The 27,805-nt window shown below is 29.9% G+C and overlaps 2 protein-coding genes across 6 annotated transcripts in view; one reads left to right on the top strand and one right to left on the bottom strand.

Moving 5' to 3' along the window:
- LOC146992693 (homeobox-containing protein 1-like) overlaps window positions 1–12,256 on the top strand; it is a 120,860-nt gene extending 108,604 nt beyond the window's left edge. The window contains exons 5-6 of the mRNA XM_085809390.1: window positions 4,359–4,612; window positions 10,753–12,256. Of these exons, the coding sequence (XP_085665516.1) occupies window positions 4,359–4,588 (230 nt within the window). The 3' untranslated portion in view covers window positions 4,589–4,612; window positions 10,753–12,256. The remainder of the gene's footprint in view (window positions 1–4,358; window positions 4,613–10,752) is intronic.
- Window positions 12,257–16,533: 4,277 nt separating this feature from the next.
- Window positions 16,534–27,805, bottom strand: part of Mgat2 (alpha-1,6-mannosyl-glycoprotein 2-beta-N-acetylglucosaminyltransferase) — a 105,622-nt gene continuing 94,350 nt past the window's right edge. For all 5 annotated transcript variants that reach the window (XM_085809389.1, XM_085809388.1, XM_085809387.1 and 2 more), the window contains 4 exons: window positions 23,911–23,986; window positions 23,320–23,409; window positions 18,316–18,440; window positions 16,534–16,880 (listed from right to left, as the gene is read on the bottom strand). In XM_085809389.1, coding sequence (XP_085665515.1) covers window positions 16,655–16,880; window positions 18,316–18,440; window positions 23,320–23,409; window positions 23,911–23,986 — 517 coding nt within the window. In that variant the 3' untranslated portion in view covers window positions 16,534–16,654. The remainder of the gene's footprint in view (window positions 16,881–18,315; window positions 18,441–23,319; window positions 23,410–23,910; window positions 23,987–27,805) is intronic.

Below are 27,805 nucleotides of genomic sequence, written 5' to 3'. Positions count from 1 at the left end.
CCTCAATTATTCCATCTTTAAGCCATTCCTGTAAAATATTTTCATATCTCCATAAGAGGCTCTGACTTAAGGTGTTTAATAGTAGTATTCAGTCTCTTCAACGCCAACTCATAATAATCCGTAGTAATCTGGAAGTGGAGGATTCCAGTAATCTGGAAGTGGAGGATGATTTTCCAGTTGTATCAAATTTACTATGAAACGATCATTATCAACATGCACTGTACTTATAAAATGTTGTCTAGCATCTTCTTGGTCCACAAATCTGTTATTAAGTTTATTGTGGATAGCATGGTTTCACTAATAAGGATAAACTCTTTCTTCTTGAGGTATAGTCATTCATCCAAGTCTAGACCACAAGGCTAGACCACAAGACAGTTGTTGAAGCCTGCCTATCAGATTTCAGTGGTACCTTTATTATTATCTATAATGATGCTAATTCTTTCTAAAAAAGCATGTTAAAAACTTGTGGTACAGATTTGCAAAATAACTTGTGGGCTAAGAACTTTAAAATTGCAATTATAATCTCCTCGAATACTAGACAAATATAAAGTGCATACTTCATGTTTACATACACCTGTATTTTCACTTCCAAGCAAGGAATGTTGAAGATATTCTTAACTCTGGCGTTTATCTCATTTCTAGTGCTGTATCTTTCAGTAAATACAATCTCTGTGATGCGGTATCAATAATAGCTCTAGGAGCATGCCTTTTCCCATTGCCTGTAATAATCACTTTGAATGTCTGTGTCAATACTTTCACAGTTGCTCATATGTTTGAAAATGTCTGATCGACATTGGAAGTTCTCGCCAAATTTTTGTTACTTTATTCATCTGAGGTCTCTTCAACTTTTCTGACGTTGCATAATGATACTTGTGGAATATTTCTACATAAAAGTAATAAGTTAAGTGTTTATGTTGTGGGATTATTTTTCCCATAACATAAACACTTTACTATTGCATTTAAGTACTGGATGTCCTGGCTTTAAACACAAACAACAATATGTGGATTTTTGTAGTACAAGTGACTCTATCAATGGTCATGTGACTCTATTTCAATCCAGTCATTTTTTCTCACTTTGAAACAATCTTAGAAAAGTAAGTATTTGAGCAGAATATATATTAACTCCAGATGTGGATGTCAATTGATCTGTTGCACTTGAAACATTATTAAAATTCCCAAATTTCATTTCATTCTTAACTTCTTTCCGATCATATCATAATTTGTTGGTAATTTTTATATACATTTTCAATATAAAATTAAAAATTAGCCTGGCTAGTTGAATTCATTCTGCTGCCTCAACTTCATCTTTTCAAAAATCTAATATTCATTCTAAATCATTTTCCTCCACATTACCTTGCTCACATCAATGTCCCCCGCATTGACTTCTGTTAACCGATAATTTGCAGATCTGTAGCAATTAACATATTCTCCAGTAAAGAAGTTTCTATTGGTGGAAATACTATCACAGCATACTTATCCCTCATAATTCCTAGCAACAACTGATCAAATAATTTTCTTAAACAATGTTTGGAAGAATTTGGCCTTTGAAGAACTAAAGCTCATAAATCTCTAACATATATTTGAATTAATAATTCTTCTCTACCAAAAGGAATTTTTACTTGTTTTACTACTTTTTCGTAAATATTGCCTCCAAGTGGAAAGCTTTTCATTAATTTCTTGGTGGGACTACCTTTTTCGATAGCTTGAGTTAGATATGAAAATTTATCATGTAAATAAAGATTAAGATCTCATCTATTTTTTTAATTGTTTCCAGAAATGTAGCCAATTTCTAATATTATCATCATATGTTACCTAGTTTATTTTAGGGTAATGCAATAAGTAAGTATTTTGCTGATAAACAGTACTATTTGGCACTAAATCCACATAATTTTTTGGTGATGATTAATCCCTTAATAAGTGTTCTAGTTCCTGTTCAAAAGATCGCAGATGTTCATTATGCATCTCAGATTCACCGATTTCCTTCTCAGTCTGTATCAGAAACTTCCTCAGCATGAAGCAATTGCTTTTTTTTTTTTTTTTTTTCGTTCAACCATCAATAAAGCTTTCTTTTCAATAACCTTAAGTTTTGGAATTTTGTCTGTATTGAGCTGACTTTCTTCATTACACACTCAAGTAAATAGCTATTGAAACTGCCTTCTCTCTCTCTTTTTAAAAACTCCATTATTTATAAATACATATTGAAATATATTCTCAAAGTAAATTTCAACTTGCTCAAAGCAGCCATATTCTGTCCTGGATGCTAGTGACAAAAACTGGCTCTTTTAATACCAGTTTCAGAATCAGAAGTTTGAAAATGTCTCTAAAAATTGTACACAGATAAAATATGAGCACATAGACTATATATTACAGATATCATGCATTACTCTGAAAAACTTAATTTTTTAACTATGTAATCTCAAACACTTATGCCATTTAGTGCTGTGTTTAACATTTTTCTCCATTTATGAACTCAAATTATTGATTCAATAAGAATTACTCATCTACTTTTTAAATTGAAGAACAACAAAACTCTAAAATGTTGCCAAATAATAATACAAATTTCATGTTTTTAAAATAGTTTATGAAGAGTATGAAGAAAGCAGATAAATTCTGAACACTGATCTTAAATCTTATTTTATCCAGCTTCAAACTTTTTTTTGGGGGGGGGGGTTGTTTTTAAATGATTTTATTTCTGTTTTAAATGGTTGCTGCCTCGGATATTGAGAACATGGTACAGAGGTTGTTTATACATTTTTCAAATGATTTCAGACCCATTCAAATAATGTTTAAAATGTGAAGAATGTTTTTAAATGTTCAGTTTCATAGGCCTTTTTCTGGAATTTTAAGTCTGCATCATGATTTCCATGACAGAAGGGTTTTTCATAAAATTTCCAGGGTTACTGATTTCCATTAATTTCTACAGTCCATTAGTCATGTCATGGTGGGTTTGCACTTAGAAAATGCTCTTTTCAAGAGACCAAAGTCACAACAGCCTATAGGTGAAATGGCAGGCGACTTTGCTGGAAAATGTTGAAAAGATTACATATGTAATACTCGTATCAGTCTTCATTAGTACTTTTCAAAGTATGTCTTGTTGCTTTGCCTTGCTGTTTCACTCTTTGAAAATCATTGGGATACATAGAATTTCCTTTGTAAATAAATCTTTGTATTGATAATATGTTGAGTTGGTTTTAACAATTTTTCCCACTCTTCTAATTTTTAACTTCCCACTGTAAGAGATTTCTCTAACAAACATAAACCCTTTACAGAAACTTCCTTTGTATTGACAGAGGTTTGTATAATTTATTTCTCTTTGTTTTTGGTAATAAATAGACCTTTATTTGTTGACCACAATTTAGTAAATCTATGCCTCAAGGGTTATAATGTATTTCCATTTATATTCTGCTGAATAGTTTTTCCATACAGTATTCTAAAAATTGTTTTGCATGGAGCCCAGATGCCTAGCAAAAGTTAGTGAACATTATGTTTTTTTTTAAGTTATACATCTTGATTTATTATTTTATTTGTTGTTGTTACAGATGTATTTAAAGACTTTGCAAGAGATTTCAGCATCAGTGGCATAGCAAGGGGGCTGTATGATGCCTCGGGCATGAAATGGTCTCCAAACAACATTTTTCGTCATATCACTGTGTTTTTTTTTTTTTTTTCTTTTTTCTGGGGGCACCAAAAAGGTATTTTGCCCCAGGCTCCAGTTATGCTTGCTACTCCACTGTTCTACATCAGCAGATTTTCTCTTGTTACCAAACATTTAATTTGATAAATATTAGGAACAGTACATACCTTTCTGTGGGTATTCGTTTTAAGTCTTTTTTTCATATAGAAATAATGATTGACAGTTTTTCCCTTTCCAATTAAAAATGTTGCTTATTCTATAGAAGGTGATAGAAATTTTAATACCATCTATTTCACAACATTTTTTAATTATGTAATAGGAATATTTCTCTTCAGAAAGCTCAAAAACATATAATTTAATTTACAGCTTGGACATACATTTTGAAAGAATAATAAATTTAAAAGTAACAGACAATATTTATCTTTCAAGTAATAAGCTGGTCGCAGAAATATTTATTCCAAAACATTTGCTTTTTTAATTCTTTATTAAAATTGTTCTAAGTGTGTAAATATCCTCTGTATATTAACTTGAAATCGAATGAAATTTTCATTTGCTTTAATTTGTTTGATCTATTTTATTTCAGTACATTAGAGAAGTGGACAACTGAGCTTAGCTTAATGCTTAATAGATATTGCATTATATGCATTGTATTTTAGTTTGTTGTAATGAGATCATTTATAGCCTTCAGTATTTTGTACCATTTAAAATATTTTATTAATTTCAGGAGTAAATAGTACTTCATCCTGTCAAACACCTTTTTCATTAGAACTACCTGTTGGCAAGTGGTCTCCTAGAGGTATGTCATCTTCCTCACCATTCTATTACAAAGGACTTACTACTGAAATTACAGAAAGTGATAGCTCCTCAACATCAGAACGTGTTATGGATAGTGACCCCATTTCATTAACTGATATACATGATCAAGAAACATGTGATATAAAACACATTTTATAGCATTTAGCTTCTGAAGTTATACTGGTGAGTTATTATTTATTTCTGATGACTTTCTTGAGTGGGATTATTTTTTCCCCTCATAGAGTATTTGAGTGATTTTTTCATATCTGCATTATGTCTTAGGAAAAGAAAAGAACTGGAAGACTTAATGAAGCCATCAATTTAAATATTTTCAAATGTTAATAAAGTTTTTATTTAGATTAAAAGCAAATTTTTTAATCTGATAGCCAGTTTATTTTTTGAACCATATGTGCAAAAGCTATGTTTTAAAATTTTCTTGTGAGTATTTTAAAATTTCTTTGTCCATTATAATGCTGTAAAGTTTTAGATCACATACTTTGAAAACCATTAGAAAGAAACTTTTAAAATTTTCTCTCTAAATATTACGTGAAAGAATATGAACGTGTGTTGCAGTCTTGACACATCTACATGGCAACAAGTTTAATAATTTAGTAATCATATTTTCAATATATATTACTTCAATAAAGATCTGTACACATATAATTAATAAACATAATATTTAATTTTATCTGCTTTTATTTGGCTGTAACATACCTTCAACTTTATCAGCATGAATGATTTTAAGTCTTGGCATTAATCTATACTTAAGTTTTGCTGTTTCAAAGTATGAAGAGTATTTAAGATTTTGCTGTGTCATGTATTTAGAATGATCATATATATTGCCCAGCAGCATAACTTCTAAAGCAAACTCGAAACTTTCTCAAGCAGATAACTTTGCTAAGCATGCTTTCTTGTGATGTCTTGCAATCTCTTCACAAAAATATGTAGAGTTGGGGCTTTATTTTATACACTGATGAATCCTAGCAAGAGTTTTCATGTTTTTACTCTGTGTAAATAACATATAGGCTTAGTTCTGTAATTTATATTTCTAGTATGAAACCTGACATTTGTGTGAAGTAAAGTACACATTCCATATATTTCCCATTCAGCTTATTTATATTCTACGAACTGGAAGTAAAGAAGCTTTTATGAAAATTTGCTATTATGAGTTAAAATGACAAATGCAGCATTTGAAAATTCTGTAAATAGTAACCGAAAATTAAGTCATCTAGAAGGAAAACTAAAAGATATGCCATATACAAATGTACAGTAGCCTCATGAAATTGGGTAAGCAATTCAGATAGTTTTTGATTATCATGTAGGCTGCTAAGGCATTATTCTAATGTTGTGGTAAAAATTAACATACTGCATAAAATATCAACTGAATAAAAACATTTATTTCTTTAATTTTCAGTGAATATTTTTTTTCTGCATATGCACATAAAAGTGTCACAAAATCGAATGAACACTTGAAAAAAAATTATATTTTACTTCCACTTTTCTAATTTAAAATATGCCATATACTTCAGACTTTAGAAATGAGTTTTGTAATTATTATTCTTAATGATAAGAAAAAGGAAGAATAAGACAGACAGTAAGGTTTGAAAAATAATAGTCCAGTTGTTCAAAAATAAAGATGCTGTATATAATAAACTATAACAATTACATTGAGAAGTTCTAGTTTTGTCCATAGTATCATCTTGGCATTCAATAAAAGTGACCTGGTGGTGACTATACTAGATTGAGGATGCAAACATATTCCGGATCACAGCTAAGCATCAAGTGATTCATGTCATGTAGAAATATCCCAAATCTAGGCTTCTCAATAATAAAGAGGCTGTTTCAAGAGAAATTGCTTCTAGAATCCTTATAATTTCTGGATCTTTGTAATTAGCAATGATGGAAGTAAGTTTTAATATTTTTGGAATGGCTGTTATATTTCGTGGAAGCCTAATGCTGAACTGCACAAAAAATATACCAACAATAAAACAAGTGAGGCGGTTTTTATACTTATCTGAGTTTATAAACTAGTGAAAGGGTTAAAACAATACCTACCATATTAAGAATAAGAAGTTATACATTTATATAATGAGGCAAAATAAAGAAAAAAATGGCCAGAAACTGGATTGAGTGTTGGATTTCATTTTCCAACATGTATTGGAAAAATAGTAAAGTAGTTGCTATAGCTTTCTCATGAGAATCTCCAAGCCATAATGGGATCAAAAACTTAAAATGAGTACTAGAGAGAAAGTTGTGCAGGATATCCGTATTTTGAGAAAAGAAATTTTGAAAGAAGTACAGTAGACATTTGATTAACTGGCCTGTGTGAACTAGTCTATAGATCAGATAAATAAGTTCCCAGTAAATCCGGAAAAGTAAAAGCCAATTTTTTAACCCATATAGTGGCAATATCCAAACTATGAGTCAAGAAAGTTTATAGTGGTGTCACAAGGTAGACAGTGCCATAAAGTTTGAATACCAGTGCCTTATAGGGTTCCATCCTTTTATAATGTTACTGTAACAAGAACTTTAAGACTTTTTTGTTATATATATGGAGTCCTTCTGTTGGGAAATAAAAGCTGATCTTAAACACAGTTTCTAATTTTTTTAAAGATTTTGCTTCAGTATGTAGATGAGTTTCTTCTTATTCTGAATATAGTATGTGAAGACCAAGGTTTTAACCCTTTCACCGATGTATAGAACCACCTCCTATGTTTCACTGATGCATAGACTCCAACCTGCAGCAAAATTTGTCAGTAGCTAATGAGAGAACCAACATTTTTACAACTTTGAACATGTGCATATAATGCATGTTGTAATTAACCATTCATTAATTTTTAATTAATCATTACTTGTAATAAATTTTATTACATTTAAAATCCATATACATATAAAACTGAATAATTAAAAATATGTCTCATAAATTATATGCACATTAAATTAGAAATTTTTCATTTAATTCCTCAAGCATGTATATCACTAAATCTACTAATATATGAGTAAAGCAAATATTTTAAATCACTTCTAATCATAGAAAAAAATCAGAATCCATAAATGATATATCATTATTCTGGATTTGATTTCCACAGGGAAATAACATTAAAAAAAGTTTAGATAACCAAGAATAATACATATAAGTATTGAAAAAAATACTTTAATTTACGAATGCAAAGATTTATATGTAGCATGCTTAGCAAGCTTAAGTTCTGATTTTGAGAATGTTTTTTTATAATACAGTTCTTCATTTGCCTGCATATTTATTTTTTCAATCAAAACTGCTTTGAGAGTTTTAGGACCTAAATTTGGTCGAAATTCCATCTGACTCTTTTTTAACAATAGAAAAAATTCTTTCGCAAGCTGCATTTGAATGAGGTATTATTAAGACCGCAAGCATTACAATAGGCAATACTTTGTATTTATTACACCCCATTCATATTTTTTAATTTGGCAATTTCTTCCCATGCTTTATCAATAGGCAAATCTACATTTTCTTTCAAATCATCTACTTGATACATAGAAAATTCAATTTCCACTTGATTAAGATATTTTTCATCAATAATGGATGGGAAAGTATTCATCAAGTGAAGTTCTCAATGAACTTCATTCTTTCAATTCTCAAAGAAATGCAAGCTTCTTGGGTATTTTTATCATTGGTGAAAATTTAGAAGGAAAGAATTGTTTCTGGTATAACACGTTAAAACTAGCTACATGCTTTGAATAACTTATAAACACATTCCACATTACAACCAAAGCCTCTAGATGTAGCCTTGTAACTCATTATTATCCAGTTTCTATTTCATGGAAAAAAAAAAAAAAGGAGAGTGATGTTCAGTTACCTTTGAAAGAAATTTTATGTCTAGGACCCCCAACTTTTTAGTTGAGCTTTGTTTACAAAATAGAATTTTCCCACTTTTTCAATGCACTTAATAGTGTTGCATTGGAAAAGTGGAAATATAGGCACCTTAAATTTTTTTTAATAAGGTATGCTTCAATTGAAATCTTTGATTTCAGCCATTGCTGGCTATGAAATCCTATTTGGCTATTTGTTAAGGAGTTTTCATTACTTTTTGAAACTCAGTATTAGAGCAATTTAATTTCTGCTTTATTTTAATCATATTAAAGCATTTCCACATTAACAAATGATGAGTTTTGCTTCTTTACTACAGATGAAATTCTGTTCAAACAACTTGAAAGTATTCCTTGAATTTCTGCAAAAACTGCTTTGGCTGGTTTCTTTCATTAAATCTTCAATGGTATTCTTTTAATTTGCAATATTCAAATTTTTTTCTTATATTTGTATACGATTTGCATATATTATTTCAATCTAATGAAACCTAGAGCTGAAGTCGGCATTCATTCTATTAGTTCAGTGATAAATTTTGAACCAGTTACAAGCACATATTCTAGGAATAATTTCTAAACCGTGATTTATCGTTTTAGTACCATGTTCTGTGAGCAAAGAGACCAGGTAGACAATATAAACTAAGAGAACAATGAGCTTGAAAAAGAGCAACAGTTATCAATAGAGTAACATAAATTTCACGTACAGGAAAATTTCTTGGAAAATATTGAAAATTTTAATAAAATATCTCAGGCTTGTAAATTAAATCTTATGACCTTGATATTTTCATTTGACGCTTTATATGCAAGAAGTGAAACTGTATGTACTTGACTGAGGCTTTTAAGTTGTGACACTATAAGCAGAGTGGCATAACAAAATGTAACTGAGTTTCGTTTTCAAGTGTGCTCTAGGAAAGTGGCTGCAAGCTGTATTCCCTTAAATATTGATCTTAAATATGCACTTTCAATGGAAAGAATTTTAATAAAACAATTTCATGATTTGTAACTATAAAATCTAGCTTTATGTATATTCCCTATAAAGCAAAGTTTCCTAACATTAATCATGTTTAACTAAGATAACTACAAAACATTTCATGTATTTACATGAAAAATTCATGGAGACATTTGAAAGCAAATTTACTGACTAGAGTTACTTTTCACCGACTATAATGATCGAAATTCTTTTTTTTAAACCCAGATTTAAAGAGCAACTTCAAAATGACATTTGTTTGGGCAGTGAATAGTTCTATCTCAGATAAAGCAGTACTAATTAAATTTATAACTGAAAGTATCTCTGCAAATTTTGTACATAGTAAATGTATGGAACTTTTAGCATTGCACTTAGTGAAACATAATGTTTTACTAATTACGATTCAGGTAACAATGCAAAAAGATTTTCTATTTGTATTATAGTTCAACTATATTAGTTTATTATGTCTTAGTTATTTATATTATTTTAGCCCTTTTATCTACAACATTGAAATTATAGTCATAAAACTCTTCATCTTATCTTACGATTTCTAACTGGAACTACATATCTTATATACAAAATTAAGAACTTAAAAGATTGTAACCTCCATTTTTGTAAACCTTATTATCCAAAACTTAATATCTCCCTACTAGGTAGACTACCGACTAATAAATAATATACTCAGACCAACTGTAGATGTTATTGTAATTTAACTCATAAACTTGGTATTAATATTTAGTTTCCGTGATCTTTAAGTGCACATTACTGCCATTATTAAAAATCATCTATTAAATGATGATGGGCAAAAACAGATTAGGAAGCTGAGACATCAAAAGCTCACAGAGTACATTTTTTTATTGAGACCTATATCTAATTACTAAAACCCCAGCTTCATCATGAAACGTGATTGAGAATTGGGAAGAGATCCCCTTCAAGATTTTCTCTTAACAGGAAATAAGAACAATAGGCATCTTAAATCTAATCTTTCCAGTATTGTAGTAATTTTTTAAGTATATTTTGTGAATATTTGTCACTTAATGTATGAAGACCAATATACAGTTATAGTTTATATGGACACAATTATCGGCAGTTATCATTTATGTATAATTTTAGTGACTTGATACTTAATCCTTTAAAAATCAGCTCATGAAATGAAGCTCATATGTTCTTCCTGTAACTGATATAGGGAAAACATGTGGAACTGCACCACAAAAAACAGATGTGATTCATCATGTCTAGCTGTTAATCCAATAACAGCCCTTAAAATCTTAACTCTCCTGTGATAGTAACTGTTATAATAAGAGAGTTAATATTTCTTCACAGGTTTACATTTTGTATTCTTCATGTTGAACACAAACATTTGGATCCAATTCTGCCTTTTAGTAATAATATATGATTTTGCATATTAAAATATTTGTTATACGAAATTACTTAATGTTATGTATTAAAATACTAACTGCAATGAATATTTTACTTTGTTTATTAATTTTTGTTTCTCTTTTCATGCTTTCAGATCTCAAATTCTTGAAACGATGCAAGAGGAATTTATTTCGAGTAATTTCTCAGTACTGCAAACTTACTTTCCATTTGTGCAAAAAATCTTGCAGTGGGTCTTGCGTGGTACGCTATTACTGTATTTGATTGTTATTTGAGAGTGCAGTTGTTTCTCCATGAAAATCAGTCACAAATTTTAAGACATTTGAAAATTTTATCATACATATCTATAAATTGAGTGATCCAAAAAGTTTACCACAGCTTTGTTATGTATTTGAATATTTAAATTTCATGTTAAATAATTATATGGAATATGTTATAGTAGTTGAAATAACAGCTAAAATTTTGAAAATACAAGGTGTCCCACTTGAAAGAATCCCCAGAAAAGTGTGATAAAAAATCTTATAACAGAAGGAAGTGAAACTAAATTTTTACATAATATGCCTTTTATTTTTGAGAAATGAAAGTGCATTAGAAGAGGTGCCAGAAGTGACTTCCTCCCAGCTGTATACACAGTTCAACACTGTGTTGCATTTTTGTGTATGTTGCTCACAGATTACATATGGTACACAGATGAAGCATGGTTCCACTTGTCAGGATACATGAACTAATGAAACACACGTTTATGGAGTAGTGAAAACCAGCATGCAGCCATAGAGGAATTCTTTCATTCACAGAAGATGGATGTGTTTTGTGCATTACCATAGCAGCACATCATCAGGCCAATTTTTTAAAAATTGTCACCAGTGAAGTGTACCAAGCACTTTTTCTTGAATTTGTGAACCAGTTGGATGATGAGAAGCTGACACTTGGCTTACCAGCAAGATGGGACAACATGCCACATATCTGTAGTGAATATGTTTGTGGTGGAATCATTTTTCTCCACTTTTCCAGACTTGATCTTGCTTGAGTTTTTTTCTTGTGGGATCGTCTTAAAGATAATGTGTACAAGTACAACCCATGCACATTGACAATTTGCATCAGAATATCCGTCATGAAATGCAAGGAGTGACACCCAATGCACTGGCAAGCAACATAACATGAACATGCAGCGCAATGTTTAACTGTGTGTATAGGTAAGTGGAGATCACATCCAGCATCTCTTCTAATGTACTTCCATTTTTCAAACATAAAGATATGTCATGTAAAAATTTGGTTTTGTTTCTTTTTATTATAAGATTTTTTTCTTTTTATTACAAGATTTTTATCACTTTTCCCAGGGCCTCTTTCGAGTGAGACACCCTGTACAATAGGTGCTGTTTAATGTATATATTGGTTAACATGCTGTGCTAAATAATGTTGAATTCTTAAAAGCAAACCCAGATCTATGTATTAAAACTTGTGTTCTTTCATAGATAGTTATTTAATATAACAAGAGCCAAAAGAAGGTCTTCTGATTTTTAAAACTTTCAGAAAATGTTTGTGAACAATAATCAGAACAGAGCTGAATAACAATTTCTTCACACTTATTTATTTATGCTTTTATGTAATTATCTGAATGTAATAAATGTGATGACTTACTACTTTTGATTAAACTTAATTTTTTATTCAATTTATGTTATGCTGAAATTTAAATTGAATGCATTAACACTAAAAAGCATTTTTTGAATTGTTAATGCTTGGTACATAGAAACCAAGAAATTGGGCATTAGAAATTTCTTCAAGAATGATTTTGGACTATATTTAAGAACATATACAGATTTTTCTTGAGGCCTGTTATAATGAATTTTTTTTCCTTTGCGATGATTTTGAGAAGCTAAAAGATCAAATGTAAATCGTCAGTTTTTCTGTATGTGCAAATTCAGAAAAATGAGGCCTATCTTGGATACCGTGTTGTAATACATATTTCAGGTGTTCTTCATTAGTGCTCCAACTTTAGGTTGACGATGAATTTTTGGGAATGAAAACAGCTCAAAAATTCTTAAGTAATATTCTTTTTAGGTTTGAGATACATTTTTGCTTAAGCTTTTTTTGTACCCACATCCCACTGAAACGTTTCCCAGAGTGCTAATAACAGTGTGTGCTATTATTAACACTATAGGATAATAGTATATTGTCTCGTAGTTACAAATAATCACTTAGTTCTAAAACAATTATAACTGGGGAACAATATAGATAGTATATTATCCCCTAATTATATTTTAGATTATAAAAGTTATAAATTTAACCAGTTATATTTCTTCAGTTACTTCAGAATAGAGAGGACTCTAATCTGGAGGTGCTTTCATTCTTCACAGTTTCATTAATTGCTACCGTCTGCATTTAATTTTTAAACCTTCGTCTACTGACAAAGTCTGTAATTATCATTTAATTATTTTAATGGAATCCAGTTCATTGTCAGTGATGCATTTCTCTTCTGTTTTTCTGACAATATGCAACGCTATTGGAGCATCATGGGATATATGATGAAATAAAAACTAAAAAATTAAAAGCTGTCTACATAATCCCATTTTTTAGATTGGATTCTTTTTAGTTCTTTTTAGTTTTATTATATCAGTTTTTTAATGAATTTTCAAACTATTATATTCACTTTTTCATAGACAATTTTTGCTTATGAATTATGGACATAAAATATTTTTACTATACAGATAAATGAATGGTATTTGTATCGTACCATTATGAACAAATCACACTTCGCAAATTTTGTTCAAGTTGCTCACAAAGATTAAAATTTCTCACTACGATGGAAGAGAGGTATTTCATTTTTATAACGTTTATTTTGGACTATAAAACTATTACAATTTGGCTTACTAAAGGAAGAGCAAGAAGAATCTAAATAAAACTGCATGCATTCAAATTTTTGATATTTAAATGCATTATCATTAGAAATATTTTTCATTCGAACTGAAAAGCAATAAAAGAGTTCATATTTAAAAAAACTGTAATAAACTTAGGAATAGATTGTGATGACAGTAGTAATACAGTTAATCCAGTCAAACGTGGAAATTTGCAGAAAGCGATTTTGCATATATACCGTTTTCACAAACTTTAAAGGTTCAGCAAAACAGCAATGTATTTTGAATAAAAAATTCTATATCAATCAGCTCTATCAAGTGAGAAATAAATTCTATCATACTTTTTTTTACATTGATACATGATTTACATTGATTAAAAAAAAGGATTACATTAAAATAATTTTGTTACATCTTTTAAATATATTTTTCCTATTCTTTGCCAACTACTTTTGTAAAAGCATAAGTCTCCTCGTATTCCAGTTTTTAATTAGCCTTTGATGAAATGTTGTTTTTATACCCTTTTCTCCAAACCCTACAGGCCCATTAGTGGTCAAGCAGTAAAATCGATGAACACTGGTAGTCACAACCAGTTCCACTCGGACAGGCTGACTGCATGGGCATTTTCGTGATTTGCCCCCCCCCCAAGGTTAATGAGAAGGGTTAGTTCATTCCTTTAAGTGAACCTTCACTGGCATGATCCTCATAGAGGGACTTGAAGCAGTCTGGTGTCATAGCTGCATCCGTTCTGATTTTGCACATTTCATAACTGTAGTTCTATTCTATGGTAAAACAATATTTCATTGATGTGGGTATGACAAATTTATTTTAATCATAGCTATTTGTTTTCTAGTAATTTAAATATTTATAAAATTTTGAATTTGTAGTTTTAGTCAGTTTTCCAAGTTATGTGTTGTAAAGTACTGTATATGTAACATGTCTTCTTGTACTGTAACAATTTCTTCACACTTATTTATTTATGCTTTTTTTCTTCACACTTATTTTTTAGTACCATAAGATTCATGGAAATGAGAAAGGTAGGGAGGGATATTGTACTTCATGTTTTCCCAAAGGACAGTCTGCTTTTCACAAAAGCATAGATACATCAGAGAACATAAGAATTTACAGCATACATTTTCTATACAGTGATTAATGAAAATGACAAAAAATTACTTGCTTGGGTTGCCGTAAAAGAATTTGTTAAAATCCATTGTTATAATTAAGATACAATAACATGCCAAACAAATATTAATTTTGTTAAGTCAAACAACAAGAATCAGCATTTCACAGGACTAGTTTCGATGGTTTTACTGAACCACCATCCTCAGCTGCAAAAGCACAAATGAACGAGATAAGATATAATGACTAGATTGTTATATATAATGATTAATGATTAAATATAAGGTCTTTTGTTATGTCAAAAGTAAATTTACCATGTACAGAAAATAAAACATCAATAAGGTGGTGGCAAGAAAATAATGCAGAGTGCTTTTAGAAGACTACATGAATAAAGTCTGAATGTAAATTCATTTTGCGGTGAATTATGAAAATGTCAGTAATAAATTAAATGTGACAGCGAAAATATCCCTGAATGCTCTAATTGCAAAAATAAACAAGAATGCACTGATAAATTTGAAGGAAATAATATCCTTAAAGAATTACAATGAAATACTGAAAATATTAGACTGTTTGTCCAGTGACAAAAAAGGTAGACAACATCTAGAAAAAATTTGCATCAGGCATTCAAAAGTTAAAATAGCAAAACTTAAATCAAAACTAGCTGAACATTTAAAATAATTTATAGTCATATAAAACAAAGTAATTTTGCATAAAAAAGGCCTTCCTATTTAGGCCCCTCTTGAAAATTTTAATAATTCTATAAAATGCTCTCTCATCTACAAAATTTGTTTAATCCCAGATCTATAAAGAACCTGTGCTTTTCTTACCATATCCAGCTAGCTGATCTAATCACCCTTTTCCCAATTTCAGGAAAAACTGTTATATCTACTCTTCTACCTGAATACTTTGTAGCACTTTCACTAGGTTATAAAAACTAATCTAGCACAGTAAGATTTAGTAGACAGCTGTTGCTTCACATTTATAACTTTTCTTCTTTGAACGGTTTTGCAACATTGAAAATGGAAAACCAGACACTTTTTTTAAAACTTTCTCTAACAGATTTGTAATTTTTGCAATAAAAAGCAACTAGTTTTCTAGCATCAACTATCATTTCTTTATGGTATACTGATATCATATAGTATATTGATGTACACAGTGTATTAAATAGATGTATCCTTTTATATCTTGCTCAACTATTATGAATGGAAAAATGTCTTCTACAGCACTTACTCACACAGAATATTCCTGTTGTGTATTGCATTGCTGTATGGATTAATACTTAAAGCACATTGTACTACACACTGATGGGTGTTGCAAATTTGGGAGGGATTATTTTTCATCAAGTTTATACTATGCATGTGTGTACCATCTATGATTACAAAGGATTTGCTATTATTAATGTAATTCAGGAACTTTCACGTAAATTTCACGTTACTTGACTTCAGTGAGTGTAATTATTCTTTAGTTTCTCTATTGGAAGACACAGTGCTTTTAGGTGATTCTGAACTAGCAAAAGGTTTGCCAATGATACAAGTGATTTGATGTGCCACACACACACACACACATATATATATATATAAAATATGCATATTTTTACATTTTATAGTGTAAATTCACAAATGAATGGATTTCCAAGATGTCATATTTATGTATAAAAAAATAGAAAATATTTTCTTAATTGTTTCATACTGACAGAATTATAGATCAAAAGGCACCTGAGACTTTCATTACTTAACTTTGAACCTTCCATAAGCCTATAAACATGGGTATAAAACTTAATTTTCAAATAATATGGTTTTTGTTAAATATGTTGATAAGGAAGATATGTAGAAGAGAAATTAATCTAGCAGTAATTATAATTAATCTAAATTAACATGTTTTGCTCTAAATATATTTTAAAATCTATGGTAAATATAAAAAATATCAAAATAAACTTCTTCAACATAGAATACTTACAAAACCTTTAATTTTATCCAAATTTTAGCACTTGTAAATGCATCTTGGATAATAAAATAGGAAATATACAAGTTGTGAAGGAATGATTGCACATAGACTAGATGATTCTATTATCTAGCTACAGTCAATGCTTGAATTTTTCACTTGACTGCAACATAAATTATGATCTCTTATATCACCCCAGCCACCATTGCCCTTAGGTGCTTTAAATGGTTTCCTGAAACTTTGGTGAACTGTGAGAGTTGATGGGAAAAGATGATGATTGGAGGACAGAAGAACTCGCATGACTTTGTGTACAACACGGTCACTGCTACAATCTTTTCCTCTATGGTGCACTCCACTGTAGGAAAGAAAATTTTCATTAAGATGATAACTGCACAGCAGGCAATTTTACAGGTAACTGAAAATTATTAATTTTTTTAACTATACAACCGATTTAAGTTGAAAGCATTAATGAATAAGTTTAATTAAAACATTTCATTTATTCTCTAATATTATAGATATGAATTATTAAAGTAGAAGTCCATTTATCCAAATTAACTGGGATGGAGCTATTTCAGATTTTTCTTAGTAATGGCTTGTTTTTATAAAAAAAAAAAAAAAAATATGAACAGCTGACTGTTCAATAATTTTCTGAATACATTCTGCATTAAATAAACTTCAAAATTTTTCTTTTGATCTTCTCGCCCCATTTAAATCACATACATCGAATTTCTTAAAACTGATATTCCATAGATGAATTTGAGAACTTCGAAAACAGCTTAAAAATACATGAAATTAAAAGACATCCTCTAAATTATACATATTTTATAAGAATCTTCTCTAAATGCTATAAAGAACAGTGTTAATCCTCTGATTAAACTCTTCACATAATTGGGAAAAATGCATTTGGGATGCACTGCAAAAATTTTAAATCGTTATTGCTTCTACTTTCAGCAGTTTGTCTGTTTTTATAGAACGCTTTAGTAAAAATAAATTTTAAGTGGCATGATCCACAATTTGTGTACATAATATAGAAATCGCTTGTTAACATCATAAAATATAATATTTAACTCTTAAGTAATGAGGCATTAAAAACTGGAGATCAGCAATTTTCAAATTCACAAACTCACTTAATTTTCTTCACTATTTCAATAAAGTTGGCTGTTGAGTTCAGTAATTTAATGTAATGATTTCATGTTAGTTGTTATTTTAACTAAGTACTTTATTACTATAAATTACGGGCATGCATTGAGTGGATGTTTGGTGGCCATCCTGAATGTTGTAACAGACAGTGTTGGCTGAGTGACTGCCATATCACTGGGCATAGGTGCATGTCTGTAATATCTCTGTCAAATGGCAGTACTTCATCTTCAATATGAAAGTCCTCAAGAAGTTGGTGGCAAAAAAGAGGGTTAAAAAAGTCCTCAGATTCCTTGAATATTCTCAGAAAAAAGTGTAATACTGATTCCACAAACAGGATTCATATACTCTTTTCTGTTAAACTAGTAAATAAAGTTTAACACTGCTCCAATTACTGCCTTGCTTAATCATAAAAATTCAAGTTACTGGTTATCATCATGATAATCCTTATCATTTTAACAATGAATTTAATAGTAATACTTAAAACATTTAGCTTTTTGTACCTAAAATATAGTTAAAAAATCATGTGTATAAATAAGCCATATAAGGAAAAGCAAGCCATGGAGAGAACATAGTTATTATAGAAAAGTACTTCAAAATTAAATTTCTAACAATGTTCAGAAGCTTGAATAGATGTGTGTAAACATTCTTACCATTCTCCAATATGAAAGACTCGAGGAGCAATGGCTACCATGGCAGTTAACGGGGAGGGTAAACGAGTTGAACTGACATGCTGTAAGGACCAGTCCCAATTATAATCATCAAAGGAGCAAAATGCCTATTTATTTAAAATAAAACAGAAAAGTGATATCTAGAAAGAACAGCATATCATATAAAAATTTATAAAACCTAAGCCAAAAACAAAAAATGTGACTAAAACTACCAACAGGTGGTTTTTTTTTTTTTTTTTTTTTTTTTTTTTTTTTGTTGTTTTTTTGTTTTTTACAGATTTTTTTAAAAAGCTGATGAAAACAAATGAACATGTGCAGAAAATTTACCATATTAGATCACATATATGGTAATGTTATGCTCTCTAAGAGCTCTTCTAAAACCATATTCATTATATATATATATATATATATATATATATATATATTAAATTTGTATTAAGTGTTAGGCTGTATATATACAGCTTAACACTTAATACATACATCAAGATAACTTATCATTTATACCATAAGTTTTACAATAAAAGAAAACATATTTATTTAGTTTTTCTCCAGTTATATTATTTAGATCATTGAATTATCTTCTGTTAGAAAGATATGAAATATGTCATTCTCATACAAACAGTAGCTTGAAGGTCCCTTTACATTGTACATAACATAGTTACATAGAGAAAAATTACATTTGTCACAAAAGGGCATACTGTAAAAATATTTAAAAAAAGTAATAATCTTTGCTTCTCCGTGGCATAATATGGCATCACTGCATTACCTTTCTTTTGCCTGGTGGCACAAACACACAAAAGTTATAATGAGTGCTTTAATGTGGTTAAAACGTGCTTTTAATGTGGAAGAGGATTTGGTGGATTATTTGTGAATCCAAAAATGTCATTGCTGGGAAACAATGAGGAACATAATGACTCTGTGGTGCAATCTAACAAATCTATGTAATCACGGCCAACAACATAAGGGTAGGATATAAAGCTTCCACAATAAGTAATCTTGATATATTTTGCAATGGGAGGTCAAGACTTTGGCAGTGGAACCTTCAATACAACATTTGTGGATGAAATCAATGTAATGCAGCATTAGACATCAAAAGAATGACAATGAAGATCAAATGCAGGATTTACAAATTAAATGTTTCATCCCACCATGATGAACAAGAATCTGTATGGACGTTTCGATCCACAAGTTGTATGACATCTCATGAAGGGGGGATCAGTGTAGACACCAGGGTACCTGGACCAAAGACCCCATCCCTTATTGATCTAAATTCAACTTTCCTAATATATATATATATATAGTCAAAAGTCTTTAATACGGACTCGTCGGGACTTCGGTGATTCCGGATTACCGATTTTTCCAGATTATAGATCATCAGTTTAAATCTGGTAAGATGGCATGCAGAAATTATAAAATTAAAAATATGAAACCGTAATTTATGAAATAAAGAATTATGATCTAAAGGGTATCAAAATTTACAAAAAAAAAAAATGCTTAATATTTATTTGTTTACTTTATTAAACATTTTCAATGTAAGTTGGTCAAGTTGCTTCGTTTTATCTGATAATACTTTCTCTTTAATTCTATAAACAGACATAATTTCTTGTTCAGTTACAAAGTTCCGCTATTCAAGTCCTATAATTGCTGTGTCGAGAATACCGACTAATTTGTCAATCGAAATGTTTTCGTTTTCAATAGATTCTGTGTCACTTTCTTCACTATTAGAAGCGAATTATAATGATGAGGAATTTGATTTAAATTATATCAAAGATGGAGTACATCAAGATGAAATACTACATTTAGTAAGGAATTATAAGCCAAATAAAATAAAAACATCTGCCCTGAAGATAAGGATAGTGCTGACAGATCAACTTCCGATTCATTGCGCGCCGCAACGTAGAGAAGCAGATTGTTATAATATTTTCGAATGAAAAAAATGCTATTTCTCCTTGAAGTTGAAATTTTCTTATTTCTAGAACTTTTAATGATTAATACATATTTCTATCAATCAGGGAAAAAAAATCATTTTGATCTATTGGCAGTGTTAATAACTTGATCAGGGACGAAATCCATCAAGAGCTCCAGTTTCTAAATACGTAGGCTATTCAGAAAACTTACGTTTTAGAATAAAAAAAATAACAAATGAAAATAAACATTTTTATTACTTACATTTAAAAGGCACATTATTCAGCTATTTTTCTACATAATCTCCACATAAATAGCACGGATGCCTACATACAGTTCCTCATCATTGTCAAAGCGCTGTGTTGCAAACCTGACACACACAAATGATGAACTTTACCCAACTTTACTCTTGTCTCCTGTTACAACATGATCGAGAAGCGATTCACTGTTCGTGGTAAGCCTCAAGAAATGTCACAGTTGCTGCAATGTGCTGCTTTTTGTGGTCTTGTGACAAGAGTTTTGGTACCCATCTGTCACAAAACTTGTGATAGCCTAGACACAACACCAAACAACAAAGTTCATGAAATTTGAGGAATCTCTAATGAGAGCTCTGAAACTGTGAAGTGGTGTATTTCGTGAATCTTTTCATTGATTTTCTCTTCGAGTTCGTGCTTCCTCGTGAAAATTTGTGTGGCCAATGCACTATCGTTTCACTCTGGCTTTGCCCATTACGTTGTTTCAATACACCGTACTAAGTTCCCAATAAATTTCAACTGGTCTTAGTTTTTTGCAAACAAAAATCTAATCGCACTTCACAACGGGTGGAATTTTCTATTGCCGCACATATTTTAAATATTCACAGTGAACAAAGCACAGGCAATATGTGCCGCCAACGATAACAACCAGATGCGTAAGGATTCAGTGGACACTCTGACACTAAGATGAGGATGCTAGCATAATCTCTCGCCGCACAGCAGCGAAACATATGTTATTTTCTGAATAGCCCTCGTAATTAAGATACTGACTAAATATGCATTGTAATAAAGAAATACTGAGAGCATGAAAACTAGAAAAATGAAATAATGTAAATTAAATATGTTGATATGATATGGTTACACTATATTCATTTTGTGTAGTTAAATGGCATGAAAGGTTACATTTATTTAAATACCTTAATCCATATGATGATTATCTGCTGTAAGAGTGATGTTTTAATTAATCTTAAAACTTACTTATTGGAACACATTCACGGTGGGTAAAACCATAAAAATGTTCCTACAACTACCCATTTTTATGAGGAATTGAACTACATATTAAACAACCAGTGTTCTGGTCAATGATTTTTAATGGCTCAGCCAAAAATAAAATATTGAGAAAAGGAAGGGCTTGATCAAAGTGAATAAACTGAATTTCTATGCACTCGAGATCAAGGAAAGCAAAATGAATTAATTTTCTAATTGAAAGCATCCAGGTTATTTTCACCAATATTATAATTACCCTTTTTCCTCCACCAATTTACTTAGAATGTTTTCTCACAACATGTGCTGTAGAAAATATTTATCCTGGCTTTATCTTCTGAACTATAAATACTAGACCCCCATTTGTATTTACAAAAACATTGCATCTGACAATATTACAACAAACTGAGTTAAGACAAACTGGTGGTTTTAGGAACTGCTTGCACAAAAATGAAAAATTAAAATTTTTTTACAACCTCTCTCCAACTAAACGTCCAACTACCACAATTTTACGACCTTCACAGTATGCATTTGTACCAGTGATGAGAACTTGATTTACATCTCTATTCTCTGTGGTAAGAATTTCAGATGAATTCAAGGACCATACTTAAAAAAAAAAAAAAAAAAAAAAAAAAAAAAAAAAAAAATTAAATTTCATAGTTTGTAACTGCTAACTCATTCTTGTGAAGAATAGGTAATACCATACAGAGCTTGTTCAGTTAAAACTTCAAAGTTTTTATATTTCCCATACTTATATGAATTAGGAGTTTCTATATTTCCACAGTTACAGGAATTAGGAAATATTTACTATTGTAATAATGTCTGTAAAATGTGTAAATTTTACTCTCATCTATTCAGTAAACATTTTAGCAACAAAAATCTTTATAAATTCGACTGTTTTAACCTATAATCCTTCTTTAATTAATACTAGATATTGCAAAACATGTGAGTCACTGAACATTTCAGCAATAACAAGGCATAAAAAGTTATCATTTGCATTTAAATCTTATATCCACATGATATATAAAACTAGATATTACCGGAAGCAATTAAAAATTCAGATGGAAGAACTCAGAATATTAACCAGCTCTCCTTTCTAAAATACTTAAACCATACTTTATATTTTAAATGTAACACAGTGTACTTTTTAAAAATGTATTAACTTTTTCATAAAAATTATTAAATCCCTACTGAACAATTCAAGTAATTCATATATGAAACATGAAAAATATCATAGGTTAAAATTATTTAAAAAAATGTGCATGATGAGCATTAAATTATAAATTTTCTTAATTAATTAAATCAGATTGAATATAAATTATAAGCTCATACAGGTGCACAAGTTAAATCAAATTTAAGAATTTTAGATGCTGAAAGAAGCTTTCTCTCACAGAAAGTTGTGGTTTGTGTTTGCCTTTAATATGAAATTTGTGATCTTTAAATAAACAATAACATAAAAGAGAAAGGGTGTTGTCCTAAGAAGAAAATTCAAAGTCATTTTTGTGAAAAGCTTTCGCCTTCCTCTGATTTGGAGTAAAATATATGCAACTGTTTCTAAATTAAACTATACCTATGTGCCTTTGCACAAGCCATTTACTTTATGTAAAAGTATTTTTACTTACATTTTAATGAGATCAGCTACAAGAATAATAAAAGAAAATTAAATACTATTAAATTATGAATAATATTACTACATGTACTTGATTACACAAAAAGCAAGGCTTAGATGATGTCTTTTAATACAAAAAGTATGACGCCCTAGGTATCTGATTATTTTGCTCTGAAAAATAAAAAGGAAACAATATTCAGTGCTTGTTTAGCAAATTACAATACATTTATTTACCTTGGCACATTTTTTAATTTGCTCCCATAATGTTCTGTTTATCACCATTCCCATATTATGCTTGCTAGACAGCCATTTTACAATTTCTATCTGAAATAAAATTCTGTTAATAATTGTTGAAAAGATAAAATCTTACACAGGTAGTACTTATGAGTGATTTCTATGACTATATTCTATGACTTTCTATAACTTTTATTTAGACTATAACTTCTTTCATGATTATCAAAAATGATTATCAAATGTCAATTTCATATTTAAAACATTTCTTAAGGTACTAGTAAATTCTACAAAGGCTTAAAGTTCTGAGATACAAAACCCTTAATTCTTAAAAATAAGATCATCATAAAATGACACAAACAAAATAAAACTAGAGACAGAACACAAAATATAAGAAGCAGAAGATGTCTTCATGCATTCCTGAGAAGTTAAATACTATAACCATGAAATCTGACTTTACACTTGAATAATTATAATATGCAAGTGCCTTGCACTATTTCACACTAAATTAAAATGACAATCACAATTAAAAAAAAAACTTATACAACTTATACCACAAGCACAACACTTTAAGAATGAATACAAGATACTTACTTTTTTGCTAAAAGCAGCATAATTATAGGACTTTACATATGTTCCTAAACACAAGATATTACATTGTGGGCACTTCCTAGATGATAAAATTATGAAAGTGAGTTTAAAATTTTCTTGATATTCTCCACATTTAGAAATTTATCACACAACTAAGACTAACAGATTAATGCAAAAAGAATATTACACTATCTCAAGAACAAAAGTTCATAACAAATTTCTATACTAATTATTAGCAGAAACATAAAAAATACTTGTACAAGTATGCCTTCATATACCATATGTTCCATTCTGAAGGAACAAGAGTGTTTTATTGCTGCATCCCATTCAACCTATCAATTTAGTAAAAATTTTTATTTTGTTACTTTTCTGCAAATCACAATACTATAAAACACTTGAATGTTGGTCAGTCTAAATCTATAATAGCAGTCTCTCCTATGGAGATGCAGAGATGAAAAGAGTGTTAAAAAAAATAGCAACATTTGCTTGATGCCAAGCTGGCTTTCCTGCATTAGTATGTTTTAGCAATAAAATTGTTTTCTCATGTACACTGCAGACATTTTTCTATGAAATTTCCCCACCTAACTTGTTTGATAGAATAATGGTAAGTATGCTTTTACAAGACTTTTTTTTTATTTGTATCTTAAAATTTATACATAATGAAACTGATACACAATGATAATGAAACTGAAATGCTTGACAAATACAATACTCCTCAGTAGCATACTTCCAAGCCAATATTCAACCAGTGGCTGAATGGTTAAGACCTATGAATGCTGGTTGTTTAAACCCAGACAAATGGGCTGGCTGCAATCTTGGTTTTCATGATTTACCCCACGTATAACATGAATACGAGCCGATTTTGCTTAAAAAATTCCACTACAGAGCCATGCCATGCCTTAGGTAGGCAGCACTTGTGAGCTTAGCCAAAATCAAATAATCTAACCTAACCTAACCTAAACCAACTTCCAGCTAAGAACCCAGAATGATTTCAAATTTGATCAGTATCAGCATAGAGTGAAGTCTGTTTTCAAGACTATCACAGGTATTAATTTAGAAGTCGAACAACAAAAATCAGCATTATATTTTCAAATTTTCATGTTGATTTTTATTGTTTGACTTCTAAATTAATATTTGTTTGGCATGGAGTTTTAACCTGAACAAGTACTAATTTCAGACTGTGAGAATTACAGTACATAAAAATTCAAGATATAATGGATTACAAAATGAGACAAATTGTTTGTACTTCTATAACTGGTATAGCTGATCTTTTTGATATAACGAGGGCCAAAGTATCCAATATCATGTCCATGTACTTAGAAAAGTGAAGAACTTCAAAAAATTATTTAGAATAATTGCCAGAGTAAGAAGTTACCTGAAAAAGTATGTCATGAAAAGTATGTCAGAGTTAAAAAAATATTTGTAACAAAAATGTCTAAAATGATAATTACCCAAATTAAGGCAGAATTCAACACTCCCAAACTCACCATTTTTTACAAAACTGTCCATTACAAGCTTTGTACAATTAACATTAAAATTTAGGGAAGTACACGAAATGCACCCAAGCTAAAAGGCCAGTTTAACTGACATCAACAATATAAAACTCAGATAATATGCAATGCAAAATTCACATTGTTTGCAGATCAGTTCACCTTTACCACTTTCTGGATACTGCACATGAAGGATTCATTCAAATGCATATGATATAGTCTGCCTAGTGCCCAGACTGAAGCACGAAGGTTATAAAAGTATCTAGAAACACTGATTCCAATTAACCTATTATTTTTGCTTTGACATATTTCTCATTTGAGTGAATTTGTTTTAGTAGATTGCTGCTGTTGCTTGAAAGGTCATGAAATTTTTCACAAGAATTTATTAAATTATATTTCACACATAAAATGGCTTTCAAAGCCTCAACACTTAATTGTGATTTTTCTGATGTCTGCACTTTATTTATCATAGAAAAAAAGTGCTCAATCGCAGCATAGTTCTTGGTAAGAACAGCGCGTATTCCACAGTTTTTAGTGGATTATTACATGAAACATGGTTTGTTCAATGATGAAATATTTCTAACCATTTGTTCTCTGTGATTTTCACTGATGTTCAAGATTTAAACTTTTCCTTATCAATATATTTTTAATAATGATATCTAATTAAAAAAATCCTTTCAAGAAATATTACTATACGGAAAATTTTGAGTAATATGATCGAATGATTTTTGCACATTCCAATTAAGTTCTTGTTTTAATGTAACCCAATGAATATGTTCAATATCATTGTAATGTACCATCCACTCTTCTAAATAATCTAGGCAGTTACTAGAGAACTTATTAACGTGATTCAAGATATATGCACGATTTATTGCACATAGTTCTTCTAGCTGGCTTATACTATTATGGACAGTTAATGGAAGAAAATTATTTTCTAACCGTTCTTGACATTTAAATTTTAAATTTCTAACTTTATTTGTTACTTTGATTACCAAAATTTTGTCAACTTCAATATGTTTTATAGTATTTTGAAAAAGAGTTGCTTGATTGTGTAAAACTTCTAGCCAAATTTTAGACGATTCTTTTTCAGAAAACTCTTCTAAAATTCTAGGATATTTATCCTGTGATAGAAAGTAGGATTTCAAAGGATCATATACTTTCAAAATTCTTTCGACAGCTTTTTTTTTTTTTAATCAAAGGAAATTCACTTCTTAGATCATTGTTGAATTTGTATCCTCTTTTCTTACTCATTATGTTAAAAATCTAAAAAAAAAAAAAAAAAAAAAAATTCAATGTTATGAAATTTTATACACATACAGCTTAAAAACTCAGTAAGTAGGTATATACTTATAGGAACATATTTTATTGTTAATCTATGAATTAAATTAATTTCATTGTTATAAAGTAACTGTATTTTAAAAATTTAAATTTTAATCCTATATTTCTTTCTAGCCATAATATAAGTGTCACTTCCAAGGCCAGTGCTAGACTTTTTGCTGCCACTGTAAAATATAAATAATACGAGTACTGTCTGCTAAATTCATGAAAATTTATGTATTTATGAATTAAATAAATAAGTTACCTAATTATCTGAATAGCTGATTTGTTGGCATCACTTGTTTAACTAGCACGAGCACGCAGTATGATGTGTACCGTATGAGAGACAGTTACAAAATGCTTTCTTCGTTGCCAATGCCAATGAAATGCCATTGTTCTTTAAATCCAAACAATGGTGGTGAATTCTAATAACTGATAAAGAATGCTAACTTTGTTAAGCAGTTCTCGATAATCAGTTCTCAACAATAAATTGTTATTATTAAAGTTTGATATTATAAAATTAATAAAAATAATATAACTCATATACTGGCGAAATAGCCGTATATTCCTATCCGTTCTCCCGCCATTCCCTAGCTTGACGAGCATTCTTCCCCAAAATCGGGACTTTCTTAAAACGTCTCGGGACGGGGAACAAACTGTTAAAAATCGGGACGTCTGGTCACCTTACTCTAGTGCGCTCTCATCTTAGCTCACATTCCTATATATAGGATAATGCATGATCATGGCATCTATGATCAGACAGTATTAGACTAATTGTACCTTGTTTCCATACCTACATATGCTGGAAAAAGAGTGATTATTTCTGTTATATTTCTGTTAGCTCTAAAAACAAAGCATTAATTCTTACGATACAGATACCGCTCTGTCATTATCTAAGAATTAGAAAATATAACCAAACCCCTTCCACATTTATCTGACAGAAAGAAGGCATAGTTGAAGTATTTTATTTAGTATCACAGTATACAGTGTGATATACATTATATTTTTATCTAATGCTAGTAATGTAACTATTTATAATTTATCTATTAAACTAGATTATGCTTACATAAATCATTTGAATGACATTTATT

Source organism: Stegodyphus dumicola, chromosome X2 (assembly GCF_044657685.1).
Source record: "Stegodyphus dumicola isolate Sdum_Otavi_A_Nest chromosome X2, ASM4465768v1".
NCBI classification, from domain to species: Eukaryota; Metazoa; Arthropoda; class Arachnida; order Araneae; family Eresidae; genus Stegodyphus; species Stegodyphus dumicola.
This window is presented reverse-complemented; position numbering and strand designations above follow the sequence as displayed.